Source organism: Python bivittatus, unplaced genomic scaffold (assembly GCF_059951505.1).
Source record: "Python bivittatus isolate LINGU-HERP-01145 unplaced genomic scaffold, Pbiv_v1 ctg000330_np1212, whole genome shotgun sequence".
Taxonomy (NCBI): domain Eukaryota; kingdom Metazoa; phylum Chordata; class Lepidosauria; order Squamata; family Pythonidae; genus Python; species Python bivittatus.
This window is the reverse complement of record NW_028277058.1, coordinates 35,886,957-35,904,786: the sequence shown is the minus strand read 5'-3', so window position 1 is coordinate 35,904,786 and position 17,830 is coordinate 35,886,957. Positions and strand designations below refer to the sequence as shown.

At 37.9% G+C, this 17,830-nt stretch overlaps 1 protein-coding gene across 6 annotated transcripts in view; it reads left to right on the top strand.

Moving 5' to 3' along the window:
* The window catches only part of TNRC6B (trinucleotide repeat containing adaptor 6B), a 145,376-nt gene that overhangs the window by 57,298 nt on the left and 70,248 nt on the right, over positions 1-17,830 (top strand). For all 6 annotated transcript variants that reach the window (XM_088141022.1, XM_088141019.1, XM_088141021.1 and 3 more), the window contains 3 exons: positions 2,913-3,000; positions 13,491-13,512; positions 14,867-15,211. In XM_088141022.1, the coding sequence (XP_087997148.1) occupies positions 2,913-3,000; positions 13,491-13,512; positions 14,867-15,211 (455 nt within the window). The remainder of the gene's footprint in view (positions 1-2,912; positions 3,001-13,490; positions 13,513-14,866; positions 15,212-17,830) is intronic.

Below are 17,830 nucleotides of genomic sequence, written 5' to 3'. Positions count from 1 at the left end.
ATCCCTCCAGAAGGCCAGGAGTGAGGGGGCCAACCTCACGTCCAGGGGCAAGATATTCCAAAGGGCAGGGGCTACAACAGAGAAGGCCCACCTTCTAGACCCCACTAATTGGAGCTCTTTTACCAAGGGGGTCCGAAGCATGCCCTGTCTGTGTGATTGGATGGGATGTGTTGAAATCATGGGGAAGAGGCAGTCCCTTAGGTAACCTGGTCCCATGCCATGTAGGGCTTTAAAAGTGATAACCAACACCTTGAATTGGACCCAGAAGCAAACTGGTACCCAGTGCAGCTTGCGGAGCAATGGTGTTACGTGGGCCCTTCTTGGGGCTCCAAAAACAGCCGGTGCAGCTGCATTCTGGACCAGCTATAGCTTCCAGTTACTCTTCAAGGGTAGCCCCATGTAGAGCGCATTGCAGTAGTCTGTATGGGAGATAACAAGGGCATGAGTGACAGTTTGAAGGGCATCCCAATCCAGGAAAGGACATAACTGATGCACAGCCCAAAGTTGTGCAAAGGCCCTCCTGGCCACAGCTGCCACGTGCTCTTTGAGCAGGAGCCATGACTCCAGGAGGACCCCCAGATTATGCACTGGTTTGTTTGGGGCAGTGCTACCCCATCCAGCACCAAAGATGACAAAGTCTTGGATACAGAGGGGCCTTTCACTCAAAGCCACTCTGTCTTACCAGGGTTCAGCTGAAGCCTGTTGTTCCCCATCCAGACCCTTACAGCCTCCAGGCAGGTGGTCACAGCATCACTTACCTCACCTGGGATCAGCAAGTACTTTGCTCATGTAAATGCTCTTGCTGAATTTGCTCTTACTGATTTTGATGTGGAGCTATAAGGATGTCGAGGCTCCATACTTGACAAAAATAACAGTGAGTAAGCTACTCCTGCTTTTAAACTAAAAAAAGGCATCCCTAATTCCTGCTGTCGTCTAAGCATCTCAGGACATGATTGGATTGAAGAGCATTCCCAGACTGCATAGTTGTTTCTTTAGAAAAATACAGTGTTATTAAGCACAGGTTTTATGCTGTATCTAGATTGCCAATACACAACAGTAGCATATCTGGCTTATATTTCAGTTTGTTCAGCTAATGCAGATTGAAACGGTTTCCTAAGGTTGATTAGAATACCTAATGTTTCCCTAAAATTAAACTGTAAAAATGAAGTAGAATTTGTATCATCAGAACAGTAATGGCGCTTTAGCTCTTGTGTCCCAATTATTTTGTAGGCTTTCATATCTATATCTGTATATCTATGTATCACCCCCTAGGTCTCTACAATGTTTAAGGGAGGATCTACTGTTTGAGCCACTTATTGCAGAGTGCCACATCAGTGCAAATGGGAAAGTCCTCTATGTACTGTATAGGACAAACATTCCCTAGCCACCATTTTTTCTGGTGTGCCTCCATGACATTGCCTTCATCTCATTCTTAATCCATATCTGAGGTAGCTTAAGCTGAACTTAAGGACTGAAATAGTGTTATCTCCCATAACCAAAAGCACATTTTATCAGTTTCAAGGTGTGCAAAAGCTGATGCGAGTTGCTATTTGCAATACAGTCAGATGATTGTATAGGGAGGGATCAGCCTTGCACTCTGTTTTGAGGAGGGGGGAGTTTTCACGCTAGGCTCTCCCAGTGAACACACTACCTCCTTGACTCTGCAGATCATCTGTCTGGCAGTTTCTGGGAGAGTGAGAACAGTAAACCCACACTCAGACCCACATGACAGGTAATCCATGGTGTGGATGGACTGGTTAGTAAAGGGGGAGAGGTTTTCTTCATTACTGGGCAGCTCCAATGATCATCTGCTGGTTGAGCTTCTTTTGACAGAATACTGTGGTGCTAAATCTCTCAGTAAAATGGGAGAGAACTTTCTGCTTTAATCTCCTCCCCCTCACCCCAATTGGCTGGCTGACAGGGTTTTTTTTCACAGTGTGTTTAGCTTCAAAGGAAGTCTGCCCAGCAGCTGATAAACAGCCCAGTAAAGTGGCCCAGAAAAGTAAAGCTGAAATTGGCAGATTGTTTTCCACTGGCTAGTGATATTCAGAAAGGAGGAGGGCATGCATTACACAGCTGAAATTAAGACACAGTCACCTGCTAATAAGCCAGAATAGAGATGGGGTAGGAATTGGCAGGAAATGTTATGCCAGTATAGTTTCCTGCCAGCTCAAGGATGGGCGGATAGCACTTTAACTGAACCATGGGGAAGGGTACTGAGTAACAACAAGGCAGTAGACTTTCTCTCTGGAGATGCATGCTTTAAAAAACATTCTCCCTTCTGTGTAGTGCCAGCCTCAGTGCAGCCATCTTTCTGTGGTTTCTCTTCTCCCCCCCCCCCCCCACTATGTTCTGCTTTAGTGGCTTGTTTGGTTGTTTTATATCATTACTTAAAAAAAATGCTTTAGGGTATAACAAAATTGAAGCATTATATAAGTAATTAAATCACTTACCTTAGTGGTGCCATTTAGATGTTAAACAGGAAAATCCTTGTGACTCTCTGGGACCAATGCTCGTTAGGCCTGCTTTTCTATTGGAATATAATTGCCTGAAGGTAGTATTATAGGTTCATGGAGAAGTATCACACAAAAATAACTATTAATTATTGTTGCCAACATGGACTTCTGCTAGTTTTAAAAATCAGTTTGAATTTAAGAAACTGCATACTATGTAAGTTTTCCTTCCTGCATGCTTATAATATAAGTGGAATATTAGCACAGTATGCTGTAGAATTGAAGGTAATTAAGCAGTTATATCAATGTTTTACTTTATATTCAAAGCAGCTAACCCTGTAATTGATTAAAACATTTCTGAATTACATAATATAAGTCAGTATTGCAATATATTATCTCTCTTTATTTTTGGAATGGAGTACATACTTAGGAATAAGTTTTAATTTTAAACTTTAACAGAGAGAAGGAGCAAGAAAAGGAAGAACAGTTAATGGAAGACAAGAAAAGAAAAAAAGAGGATAAGAAAAAGAAGGAATCTACTCAGAAGGTAAGGGTATTTGGCTGTTTGTCGTTCAGTATTCATTATTTGATAATGGGTAGTTCACTTGAAATAACTGCCCTTATGCCCTCTACCATATTCTACTTGTCCACCCTTCACTCAGCCTTTGAGTCTAGAGGACACCTCTTGAGTTTTGCATACACCCAAGTGATTATTTGCTATGTATTCTTTTCTGCTTGTGTGTTTGGCTAGAACCAATTATTATTCTTGTCAGCCAGGCAGATGAGTAGAAAATGAGGATATTGCTTTAAAGAACCAATTTATAAAACTGGTTTGTAGAAGCTTAAATATTTGCAGGGAGCCTTTACATCTGTAAATTGTAATACATTTTAATTATTTCCTAAACAGCTCTTCCTAACCACTTGGATTTACTGGCTCATCCATTGTTTCCTTAAAGACAAATACAGGAGCAGCTGTTCTAATCTGCAGTCCATATTACAAAATAACTTGTGATTCAGTCACGTTCAGTAATTTACACAAGAATACCTATTCAAGTATTAATAAAACCAGTGTGGTTACAGAAGTCTTAGGATGATATGAGGTAATTATCTTGAATAGTTTCAGAAATGTAAGCTCAGTAAAAGGATATGTCAGTCCAAGCCTCATATGTTCTGTTCAATAATGATATCCAAGGTCTTTAAATCCCTGAATTCCTAACACAAGAATTGCATTACTTATAGATGCCATTGATGCTACAGATAATTTCATCTTAGTTAACAAAATTATTTTACTGCTGCCTGTTACTATGTTTGCAAATAGTAGCTAAAAATATAATAGAAATATTGTTAAAGTTTCTATACAGTTCTTGAAAAAAAGATCAACTATATACCATTCAGAATATTAAAGAATAGTTAACTATTGTGTCATTTCTTTAGTTGTACTTAAGTATGCTACATGTTTCTTTTACATTATTTATTTATATTTATATTTCAAATTTAGTCACTGTCCAACTCACTCAAGAGCAACTCTGGGCAGTTTACAGTAAAACAAGAATAAATATTAACTAAAATATAATAAACCATGTTCATACATAAATAACAGCTTCCAAGATACTGATGGTAAATAAAGGTTATGGGAGCATCTTTAAGGTGCCAGCCGCCTTGGTTGGTTGGTTGCCCCTATTCTCATCCCATGCGAGTTGGCAGAGCCTGGTCTTCACCCCTTTCCGGAAGGTCAGGAGAGTAGGGGCCCGCTTCACCTCTGGGGGGATAGTATTCCATAGGGTGGGGGAGAACAGCAGAGAAGGCTCTCCTTCTGGGACCCGCCAGTCAACATTCTTTCGTCGACAGGGTCTGTAACATACCTTCTCTGCCTGACCAGGTGGGATGGGTTGATGTAATGGAGATGAGACGGTCCCTCAGGTAACCTGGTCCCATGCCATGTAGGGGGAGTTAATCTTTGCAGATATTTTCAGGAGGGAGATAGTATACAGGGACATGGTAAAAGGCATAGCCTATGTGGTAGCTTAGTTTTGTTTTTTGTTTTTTATTGTATTGTACTTGAAGTTCAATTTCATGTTCAGAAATAAAGCAGCTCCTTTGTTAGTCTGTTGTGTCAAATTTCAAAGTAGCTGATGGTATAATTGGAACAGTTTCAGTATATGTGAAGCTTTCTAGGATAGATTTTAGATAACTTTCTGCTTAAAAGCAAGCCAAAAAAACCTAGTTTTCCGACAAAATTTCCAACAACCTGGGCATTTCTTAAGAGCACCAGCTCTTTCTTAAAAGACTCTTTCCGTATGAATATTAATAAAAGAAAATCCTTGCCTTCTGAAAGTATAGCCCGGAAAAATAACCTAAATAATAGAAACTGCAAATCTGACTCTTCCTATCATACAGTAATAATAGACAGCGAAATGTGTAGTTATTAGAGAATAATATTTTCTGCTTACTACTTCTCTTAGCAAAACTTGTGTGAACCAATTTTCTATCCTGAGATAACTATAGAAAGGATTTCTTAACAGAAATGTCCCCCTTTTTTTCAGTAGTATTTCCAGAACCCCAGAATGGGATTTTTTAGGAGGTAGCCTATGTGATAACACTAATTTTCAAACATTACTTTAATACTTAGCAGTTGTTTCATAGACTGAGAAGGATTCAGGAGTTGGTTTTATAAAAGCCACTTGCAGGCTTCTCTGTTATTAGTGGAAAGAACCACCTCTTCCTTGGTTCGTAGGAAAGCCATTAGAAATACACTAAGAAAGTCTCTTGTCTAATATATTGGGAGATAAATTGATTCTAACTTGGAAATAATTCAGTTGCTGTTACTTTCATCTCAGGATATCTTGTTAAAGAAAGCTGTGAGAATCTTGCTTCGAAGAAATAATTTCGGTTTGAAGCAATTAACCTAATATTTGTAAAGGACAATTGTTTGCATAATTCAGTAGCAGCACCATTTAAAAAGCTGCTTGTTGCTTTTCTAAGTGGCCTATTTCCCTGGGTCCTCAGCCTTTTAGGAATGTGGTAGTGATTTTTTTTTTTCCAGCCTAATTATGTATATTTGAAAAGGACCACTGGTATTTAGATAATTAGCTAAACTAAAAAAAAACCCCCAACCCTAGCACCAGTTCCTGAGAGCTACAAAATGTAAAGTTTGTATGATTCAATATTTGTAGACATCCACCATTTACATTAGATATAAAGTTAAACAGAAACCAAGAGAAACAGACAGATCAAGGATGGCAAATTTGCCAGGACTGGAACAGTAACTTTTTCTTTAATAAACTGCTGGTAATTTCAAGAAAAGGTTCTGATGAAGTCACAGGAAGGATAGTGATATCATAAGAACTGGGGGGGGCGGGGTCTTGTTTTTTTCTGGGATTTTATAGGTTAGAATGTCATGTCTAAAAGGGGAACACACAACCTTCTTTAGGCTAAGGGACATATGTAGTAAGCAGCAGCTTGTGAAGTAGGTGGGATAGAATAAAGAAATACTGTAGAGATAGAACAAATGTGATTTCAGTTTCCGTGTAATTACCTGTTAAATAAATCTAATGCAGTTGCTTCCAGTGTATTTAATACTATTTCATTTTGCTTCACACTGAAGATTAAAACTCAGCAGCAGCATTTGAAGAGTGTTTGAGATAGTACACCTTGTCTAAGAGTAAAGAGAATCATATTACCTTTTATTTTCACAAAACAGGCGTCTTTTATTTTCACAAAACAAGTGTGTTGCAGTGATTAAGATTATAGCCTAAGCTTGGAGAAACCCAGGTTTAAGCTTTTCCTCAACACAGAACTTCAGTGGGTGAATTTGGACCGCTACTTTCAACTCAGTGCTATCTCACAAAGGTGTTGCAGGATTAAATGAAGGAAGATCATCACATAAACTTTCTGAGCTGGAGAAATGTGGGATTTTCTAGGGTTGAATGAAAAGTCAAAGCTGCACCTCCATAACTTTAAATAGGGATATTTAATACATGGAACAGGAGAACAATCCTTGAAATGAGTTCTTTCATTACCAGTATTTATTTCTCCATATAATTCACACCATTCGCTGTACACTACTGCCAACAGTGGACAAACTTCTGAAAGCCATCACAAAGAACTCCACACACTATCTCTCTAACCAGATCCTGACAGTCCTTTCCATCTCTTCATCTGAATCAAACAGATGCCCATGAAGGTATTCCTTCAATTTTGAGGAAAGGTAGAAATCACATGGTACCAAATGTGGACTGTGTGGTAGTGGGGGATAAGATGGTGAGATCCAACTTCTCAATAACCTCTTGGGTGGCTCATGAGGTGTGAGGTTTAGTGTCATGTTGCAGTAAATTTTCAAAACTTTTTGAGTTACAATGTAGCACTTTGAGTTGATATTGGTGCCAAGTTCAAGGAAATCCATGTGAATAACCCCATTTGCTTCCCAAAAAACAGTAACAGTGAATTTTCCTGCTGAAGCCTAGGTTTTGAATTTTTCTTTCACAGGTAAAGTTTTGTGGTGACATTCCATGGACTGGTGCTTCATTTCTGGTTCATAATGATGAGCCCATGTTTTGTCAACATCGTGATATTGTGAAGAAACTCCTCATCTTCATGCTTATAGTGTGATAATGACAAATAATAATGGAAAATTTCAACTCTTGACACTTCCATCTCTGCCATCACCATGCAAGGAACCCATCTTGCATAAACCTTCTAATGTTGATCCACACATTCCTGTTAAGTGCTAAACTTAATAGCAGTTTCCTTTTGAGTGATCCACCAGTTGTCCTAAATCAGTTCATCAACCTTTCTCATGTGAAACTCCTTGGTTGCTGTCACAGATAGTCCACTTTGTTCTTGATCACACAATTTTAGCTCTTCCCAGTTCACCATCTTTACTTTTTTTTCTTTTTTTTTTTGCCCAGTAGTTTATAGTCCTTATGTTAAAACAGTCATCACCATAAACAATCTGCATTCAGCAATGAACTTCAGTTTGAATTTTTGACTGCCAAAGGAGTCCCTCAGTCACAAAATGTGAGCGTTTTTTGGCTGTTATAAAACCCATCCAGAGATTGGAATCAGGATTCTTTGTAGCCTTTATCCTGTATTCATGAATCTGGGACTAGCCATGTTCCTCTGCAGAAAACACACAAAGCATGAGGATATTTGTCTTTCCATATTAAACCATTGTACCTTGGCTAATTTTTGGATGCAGTATTCCAACTGAGCTAGGAAATACTATTTAACTATAATAGCTATTAGTAGAAAGATATTATACAAATGGATCTAAAGGGATCTATACCAGTGTTTCTCACTATATATTATGGCAATCCGAGGTCTAGATTATGTGAAGCACCACTACTGTCTTGAATCTGCCTCTAATCAATTTCATTTGGTGAATCCCTTTCACCAAAGTCTAGTTACAGGGCTGGAAAAGATAAATTTTTCTCTCTACCTACTCCATAGGATATATTATTTATTTATTCAGATGTCATCCTCCCCTTTACTTTATATTTTTTTAAATACTATATTAGCCTTATTAAAATGAAAGATATTCATTGTGATTGCCCTTAATTGCATCTTTTCTAGCTGCTTTCCAGAATTTTTTCCCCTCCAGGATGTATATATGACTTCTATATTGCTTTCATTTGACAAATTCTAAGCAACTTACAAAAGTAAAAATACAGAATACAAAAAAGCAAAACCAGCAAAATAATAATTATATTCTCACGATACCTATAGTGCTGTTTCTTATACTCAAGGCAAACAAACCAGAGTTAGACAATACTTTTAGCCCCCAAAGCTTCTTTGAAATTTGTTGTTCAGTCGTTAAGTCGTGTCCGATTCTTCGTGACCCCATGAACCATATCACGCCAGGCCTTCCTGTCCTTCACTGCCTCCCTGAGTTTGCTCAGTTTCATGCTCATTGCTTCTGTGATGCTATCTAACCATCTTATTCTCTGCCGTCCCCTTCTCCTTTTGCCTTCAATCTTTCCCAGCATCAGGGTCTTTTCCTTTCTTCGCATTAGGTGACCAAAGTATCTGAGCTTGAGCTTCATTATCAATCCTTCCAATGAGCAGTCAGGGTTGATTTCCTTTAAGATTGACTGGTTTGACCTCCTAGCAGTCCAGGGGACTCTTAAGAGTCTTCTGCAGCACCACAGTTCAGAGGCATCAATTCTTCGGCGCTCAGCCTTCTTTATGGTCCAGCTCTCACAACCATACATTACTACTGGGAAAACCATAGCTTTGATTATGCGGACCTTTGTTGGCAAGGTAACGTCTCTGCTTTTTAATGCTGTCTAGGTTTGCCATAGCTTTCCTCCCAAGGAGCAAGCATCTTTTAATTTCATGGCTGCAGTCTCCATCTGCGGTGATCTTGGAGCCCAAATAAATGAAGTCTGTTACTGCTTCCATTTCTACCCCTTCTGTTTGCCAGGAACTGATGGGTCCAGATGCCATGATCTTAGTTTTTTTAATGTTGAGTTTCAAGCCAGCTTTTGCACTCTCCTCTTTCACCCTCATCAAGAGGCTCTTTAGTTCTTCTTCACTTTCTGCCATTAGGGTGGTATCGTTTGCATATCTGACGTCGTTGATGTTTCTCCCTGCAATCTTAATTCCAGCTTGTGATTCTTCCAGCCTGGCATTTCTCATGATGTACTCTGCATATAAGTTAATAAGCAGAGTGACAGTATACAGCCTTGTTGTACTCCTTTCCCTATTTTGAACCAATCGGTTGTTCCGTGACCGGTTTCGTTGAAATAGCCTGGCCTTAACCTGTTTACCGAATGTCATCAGAAATGGGGCTAATCTCGTCTCTGAGGGCAAGCTGTTTCATAGAAGAGGGGCCCATATGAAAATGCTTCTCGGCATGCCTTCTCTGTTTTCATGTATTGGACAGGCAGATTTCACTTGGAGTACACTGTCTCAAACATAACCAGGTTCTAAGCCATATAGGGCTTTATAAAGAATAATAGGACCTTGAACAGAATCCAGAAATAAACCTATAGCCAGTGTAGTTTCCATAATAAGTGTGAAATATGTGGTACCAAATCTTACTTTTAGTAAATGGGCAGCTGCATTCTATAGCAGTTGAAGTTTCTGAGTGATCTTTCAGGACAGTCCTAGAAGCAGCAAGATGAAGTAGTCCAGTTGAAAGGTGTCAGAAAAAGTGATCATCACTGGTGTCCCCTATGGCGACACATTAACATATACAGTAAGCTATATATGAATGGGCTATATATTGAATGGCTTTGGGGTTGGATTGAAATAAAAAAGCTGTTTGGAAACTTTTTTTTTAGTAGAGCCTGTCTGTGTATTATTTTTCAATGCAGAACACTTGAATGTAAACAACAGAAAGGTGTATTTGCTGCTGCTCAGTATCGACCTTATTTTACTAAAGTTTCTGTAAAAACACTATGTGGTCATCCACTTGCCATGGCATGAGGACACTCCACTGATTGTTTGCGCATAATATGTCCTCACAGCATTATCTCTGGCTCATTATTGGCCCACTATTGATATAGCCTAAAGTGAGCTTCCAGTGTGAAAGTGGATAATGTAGGCTGTGTGGAAGAGGAGCCTTGGGATGATGTGGTCAAGGTTGGTGATCTTCTCAGTTCCAGTTGATCTGGCAGAGCTATAGTCCTTTAAAATGTTTTCATAAATTATGATTCCAACCTGCAGTAATCCAGATGTCTAGATAGCAGCATCTATGATACTGCTTTATCAAACTGTCAACAGCCTAGAATATCAGAAAAATCACACAATAAATATATCAAAGCTTGAACACCCCACCTCACCCCACATTCATAATTGGTTGCTGGTTTTCTTGCCAGTAGGTGATAGTGGTGGGTGGTGAAAGGATGGCAGAGAAGCCAGTAAGTGCTGCCCTGAAACTACATGGCATTAAATTATATGACTGCAGCAACACTGCCTAGCCTGATTGCTAAGGCACAGTAAATATTAGGTTGTAGGGGAATGCCATTAAGTTGATACAGTTTCCTCTTGACACGAGGGCTCTTGTACATCTATGAAAGTACTGTAGTGTATTTTGTTACTTTAGTTTCATCTCTGGTCTTCAGTTTTCTAACCTAGGAAAATTTTCTTGAATTAGCTATAATAGAAACCCTATGAGCCTTCTGCTCTGATTATTCAAGGAGCAATCGCCTGACTAAAGCACATGCACCTTCTTTTAAATGGTTGCTGGTTTTCAGTTTGAATATCTGGTTTTCCTGCACTTGTTGATCCCTGTTTGGCCTCTAACAACCGATACTAACTTTTGATTAGGCTTTTGATATATCTTATTACTTAAATAAAGTTATAGACAAATTATAAACTATATGGTTTTGTTTCCCTCAGTTGGATTGATGACAGCGAAAAAAGAGGTGCGTCTGTATGTACCTTGCTATTATTCCAGAGATTTAACTAGGCTGGTACAAACAGTGGTCACATTAGGCTTCATAGTGTACATAATTAACTCTTATAACACATACACTAAGGGAACCTAATATTTAATATTTTATTCAAAGTAGATATTTGGAGTAGCAAATGCTAGAAATCAAATCAGAACACATATTCCAGTTTTCTATTATAGTCATTTGTATCTGAAGTTTCAGTTTGGTTTAGATTCATGCCAATAAGAATTTAATAAAAGATGTGGCACATATGAACCTAACTTTTTTGTAATTCATATGGGAGACAGAGTGGTTTGACAATGAATATGAGATAGCATGTGTATATGGATGTATACGCACACTCATATATAGGAGAACCGGCACGGCGTAGTGTTTAAGGTGCTGGGCTAAAAGTTGGGAAGCCCAGGTTCTAGTTCTCCCTTAGGCACAAAATTGGCTTCGTGATTTGGAGCCAATTACTCTCAGTCCTAGACTGGAAAGTTGAAAAAAAAAATATCAACCTGCATTGGAACAGTGTAGTAGAATACAGTCCATAATCTTAAATGAAGAGGCCTTCATCCTGCAGCTGATTGATTCAGGCTGGTAGTTTTTATAGCTATTAATTGATTTAACTATCTTAGCCACTTGGCATTTATATCAACTACACACTGCATTCTTCTCATTTCTTAGTTGCATTCTCCTGCACTCTATATAACCTCACACCTTCTGAGTCTAATACTAGTTGTTTTTTTTTATGCATATTCTAAAGGTTAGGCTACGATAAGAGCTTGTGTTATAAACAATTGCACAACTGTATGGGGAAGCATTTTGAACTACACAAAATTTGTCACCTGGTTCAGGTGTCAGTTTTCAATTTCCAGTCTTCTAAGCCTGAGATGGAGAATATATGGTCTTCCAGATGCTACTAATGTACCTCCCAGCATCCTTTATCACTTAGCAGCTGGACCACTCAGAACTATAGTTGAATGGTAGCAGATTTTCCGTGTTCTTGCTCTACATCATGATATAGAAGATTGAAAATGATTTAATAACTTTAGCGTTTATATTTTATAGTTCTAGTTTTATCTTAAATTTCTGTATTTATGTACGTGAGTTGTCCTGAGTGTTCCATGAACAGAAAAGCAGGATGAAGATCAAATCAATTGTCCACTTCCGATCTTTGCTCCCATAGGATGAGGACACACAGCTTAGTTTTGAACAGATGCTCATTTCCTGACCATTTCTGCAACAGAAAAGTCAGTAGACTTAAACAAAATGAAGGGTGGGATTTTTTTTTCTTTTCTCTTGGTTTTTGGTCTTGGAAAAAGCCAGAGTGCCCATGTCTTTAATTTGTATGATTCATTAAACAAATCAAACACATCCACTGTAAGTTGCTACCTGTACCCAGTTGTGGGAAGAGTAACATACTAGTTTGTGGCTAAATCATAATGAGATATAATATAATGACACAATAAATGACTCAGTTTCCTGCCTTTTTTTCCAGTTTACTTTGTTGCACTATCTAAATTAGGTAAATTATGGTTACTACTGATCTCAAACCATGGTTTGTAAACACGTTACATACCATAATTTTGAGGTTAATTATAGCTGTAATTTTCCAGTTGGGATGTCATGGCAAGCTGTGGTAATTCAGAAATGAATTAGGGAGAAGACATATCTGAACTCACAGCACATTCTGCCTTTTTTGTTATGGTTTGGGAGAAAAGCAAGGATTAAGTTTGCAAATGGTGGCTTACTGCAGTGAGATCAACATTAATACAGCAACTTGTATTAATTTAAAAATCTAGTAGGATAAGAATTATAATGTTTGTAGTTTATCAGCTCAGTGTTGAAAATTAGTGTTTATTAAAGATAATTGGCTTTGACACAAGATATGTACTATATTAGGAGGCAAATTGGCCTGTGATTCAAGATACTGTATTGGGGTTAAAAAGAAAGTAGCTTTGGGTATACAGTACTGGTAAATCTCTAGGTGATTTCTGTAGTATGCGTTATTTAACAATAGCAGTAATTAAATTACATTTGCATCCCTCTCCTATTAAAAAGTTTAAGATAAGTAAGATTGGATTTTTATATGGATGGTTCATAAACTGATTTCTCTTTTGGTACTTTGGACAAAGTAATAGGCTGGCTAGTTGTTTAATCTTAAATATATCTCTTGTATCTGCTTCCTGATTAATTGAATAGTTCAGCAAATAAAGCCTTCAGGATTTAATCTACATCACCGCATTTCATAGAATAGTTTGCGTTCGTCTTCATATGTTTATATGTGACCTTTTCTTCAGGAGGTCAGGGCAGCTTAATTGGGGATCGGTGTTCTGTGAGGTGGGTTTTGCTGAGATTGACTGGCCCAAAGTCACCCAGTGAATTTTCATGGCTGATAGAATTAAATCTGTATCTCCCCAGTCCTAACCCAGCATCATAATAGCTATACTATGTTATTAAAAGAAGATGGAAGTTTTTAAAAATGTCTATGTAGTGTATGTACTGATAGATATAATGAGTTGCTTGACTGAACTTTTAATATTGGCAGGTACATCAGTATGTTAGTATTCAGCGTTTAGATATTAATACTTTTAAAAACAAGGATAACTTATGAAAACCAAATTACTACTTTTGTTTTTATTCTTATTTACAGGTCACAGATCAAAAAACCAAAGGTAAGAAGCTTTAACTTTTCTAAAGCTGTAACTTTTCTTGCTATCTGAAAAACCTTTTTCCTCTTAATAAAAGTTATTTATCCTTATGATAAAACTCTTATTCCTGTGTAAAGTACTATTGTGTAAACTGAATATAGACTATTTTTTTTTCTAAAATATAAAGGGAAAATGTGTTGCTCTGCCAGTCTTTGAAGAGTGCTGATTTATACATTATGTCAAATGCAGCACATTTCATCTGGGCCACAATGCCCTTATGCCTAAGAATGACCTATGTTTTTAATTGAATAGAGTTGTATCTTAGCAAAAGCAACATTCAAACTTATTTCTTCTCAAGCCTTAATACCTCTATAATTTATTGGGAATTAAGAGGATTTCTTGGCTGGCTGGCTGGGAGAAAAATTATATATCAACGGAACTGAAAACTAGAATACCTAGCTGATACCATACTCCATGGGGGTGAGCATGGCCTCTCTTTTGGAACATAAATCCCTAGGTCTGCAGAAATCATAGTTCGCACAAATATGTTCACATATGGCATTGGACTGACTTAAATTAAGAAACTGAAATGTAAAGGTCTTATTCAAACAAAACAGTAAGACAAAAAAGGTCAAAAAAGAAACCCAGAAATAAGAATCTGTCCAATGCTGGAAAGAAAATAAATTCTTAGAATTAAGCATAGTTTTGTGTACTAGAATTGGTTTTGATTTTGGATATCTGGGCACTTACCATGATGAACTTCATTCACTTTTGATTAATACATTAGCTATGCTTATTTATTGAAAAGGCAGATCTTGAATTTGGTAACACCTGTCTTACCTACAACGTGATTAAACTGCAGTGAGCTTTATGTGTGGTTGTCAGTGAAAAATTTCCATCTTGTTCATGATGTGACAGTTAAGTTTTCCAGAACCAGATATCAGATGCATGTTATTCCTCTTTCCAGTTCAAGAATTCATTTTTAACTAAAACAATATGTGGCAAAAACTAGTGGTAAGAAAAAGTTTGTGAATCCTTTAGAGCTACTCATAATCTTGCAGTACTATAACTTACAATGTGACTGAGTGTCTTCTAAGTCCGATAGATAAATAGACAAAACAAGGTACTGTGTCATGTCTTCACTTAAACACCTTGAGGCAGCAGCTACTGTTATTGTTGGAAAACGTGTGAAACTTTAGATTTAGTAACTAGTGTCACCTCCTTCAGTAGCAGTTTTTGTGAATTTATGTCATAGTGATTCCTAATTTTCTTCATGCTTGAAGCTAGAAATATTTTTACTAGATCTTATTTATTGTGATTTTTGGACACAGTTAAACTTGCAAAGCGATACTAAATACCAACATATTTTTCATTGTAGTGCCCGAAGCGACAAAAACAAGTTTAAGCCAACCAGTAACCGCCAGCCCAATTGGCAGCTCTCCATCGCCACCTATAAATGGTGGCAATAATGCCAAAAGGGTGGCAGTGCCGAATGGTCAACCGCCAAGCGCCGCCCGCTACATGCCTCGGGAGGTGCCGCCGCGATTTCGTTGCCAGCAGGACCACAAAGTGTTATTGAAACGTGGGCAGCCCCCTCCGCCATCTTGTATGCTCCTTGGGAGTGGAGTAGGGCCTACTCCCTCTCCAGCACCTGGAGCAAATCTAAACAACGCACAACCAGTAACAGGAGTGCTACTGCCATGTGACAGTGGGACTGCAACCGGTATGAAACCATTAGCATTCTGCTTATTATTTTGCTGTCTGTGCCCTGTCATATATTTCTGTATTTTGAATTTTGAAATTGATTTTTAATTTACTCATTTTTATTCTGAACCCTCCATGGCGACCTTTAAATGACAACCGCAGTTATTGGGGATAGGGCAGGATACAAATCAAATAAATAAATACTGTAATAAAGAGAGATTTTTTTTAGAAAGTTTTGATTTTAATTATTCACATAAAGCTAAGCAAGTAGCTATTTATAAAAATAGGTTACACACTTTTTTCAGTGTATTTCCTTAGTAGGGAAGTGGAGAACATTCTGATTTCAGACCATTCTGATTTCAGGTCATAAATTTGGAATCTTCTGAATGTGAAATTGTGAATATTTGTTCTTATGCATTCAGAAATAATCTGATACTAGAACAGGTCATTACCAAAGCAAATGAACAGATGAAATGATCACTTGCCCAAAAGAGGTTTGTTTTTATCAAGGGAAAGAAGCAAAAGGAAATCAATCATTATTAAAAATAGGGCTCACATTTTGCATTTTGCAGTCACTGGAATTATTTTGTAATACCTTCATAGGTTTTAAGTCAAAACAAAATAACTTTTTTATTTGTTTCTAGCATGAAACAAAATGTTTCTTTTTCAAGAAGTGTCAGTCTGAGTGCTTCAGGCATTGTATTTAAGCTGTTGTTTTGCAGCTTGTGGTTGGACATTTTTTTCCTCCAAACTCTTTCCAGCCTAGCCAGCACAGCAGTGGGGACTAGTCATGTTCCTACTGCTGATGGCTAGGCTAGATGGAATGATGTGAGAGTGTTGAGAAGAAACAAACACTGAACATGGCCAGATGGAAAATGATAGGTTGCAGCTACATACCTGTTAGCCTGTCTCCTAAGTTATAGCTGCTTGTTTTTTTAATTATCGCTGTGAAGTTAAGGTTAGGTAAGTAGGTAGGTAGGTAGATAGATAGATGCTTTATTTTGCATGTAGGTCTTGGCAAAGGTAAGTGTGTGCATTACTTTGCTTCAAAGACACATGTTAGTACTAACAGTGTGCAGATGTAAAGACTTGTTGCTGCTCATTCAGACACAAAAGACATAATTTCCCTAGGACTTTCTGTGAGAAACTGCTTTGAGTTCTTATAAACTCCTGCTTGTGCCATTAGTCACCTTATATTTTGTCAGCCTTTACCTTTAATTTCCTTTGCTTTTTTTTTTTTAAGCATCAGGATCTTCTCCAGTGACTCTTGCCTTCTCATTATGTGTCCAAACTATTTAAGCTTAGCTTCATTATTAGGGCTTCTACTGTGGCATCCAGTTTTCATCTAGTATTGAATTATTTGCTTTTCTTGTGGTTCATGGTGTTCTCATCAATTTTCTCCAACATCGCAGTTCAAAGGCATCAGTTTTTCTTTGTTCAGCCATTCTGATGGCCCCATTTTCACAGCTATATGTTGCCACTAAGATGTAACAAGTAACAGATGTCTCTTTATTGTATGGCTTCAGTCATGAATTTTTGAACCTAGGAAAATAATCTGTTATACTTCACCTACTTCATGTATTTGTGTTGGGTTAGCATTGCCTGTTGTTATAACCTTAGTTTTTTTAATTAGTTATTTAGTTATTGAGCAGTAGACCAACTGTTGTGGTGTCTTCTGTCGCCTTCCACAAGGGATTCCTTAAATCTTCCTTGATTCCAGCCATCAAGGTGATATACTCTTCATATAAATTAACCTTGGCACACTCCTATCCCAATTTTGAACCATTTAGTTGCCCCATATTCTGTTGTTGCTTCCTTGGTCATCATACAACAGGTAGCTGAGAAACCTGGTATTTCCTTGTTTTAAAAGGGCAGGCCATAGTTTGTTGTGGTCCACATAATCAGTAACCCTAGTATAATCAAGAAAACAAATAATAGGTATCTTTTTGGAACTCAGTGATATATGTTTTTATTCCTTGCTTTTAAAGTTGTAAGAACTCCCTCACCTTTTCCATTATCCATCATATATTAGCAATGTGATCTTGGATGCCCCTGCCTCATCTGGATGAAGTACGTACATCTGTCAGTTCTTGTTCCATGCATTGTTGAATTTTGGATTTCATGATTTTACTAGCGTGTGAGATACATACAATTAACTAATCATTGTATGTATCTTATGTGCTTGTAAAATCAAAAGAATCTTTGAACATTTTTGCTGGTAAAATTGTGGTTGCTGTGGAGTCTCAACATGGAGCTGTTGAATAAATAGTTCTAGATGTAGAGAGACTGGAAAGTTATCTGTGTTAAATTGGGGAATGACCTCAAAACAGCCTGCAAAATGGAATAAATTTCCAGTGACATTACATAACTGTCACTCATTCTGGACCAGTCCAAAAGATGAATTCAGAAGGTTGGTCATTTTCAAGTGGAGCCTTTAGAATGTAGGGTTAAGTCTGTTAGCTGAATGAGCCAAACATAGCCCTGTGTAGTTTGGCTTGCTATAAGACCCTGGAAAGGGGAATGCATCTGCTTTCATTTGGTGGCAGCACTGATAGCATGAAGATAGTGTAACAGCTTAATCTGGCATTCAAATAGCAACGTATCACAGTATACACATTGGGAAAGGTGGTAAGAAGTT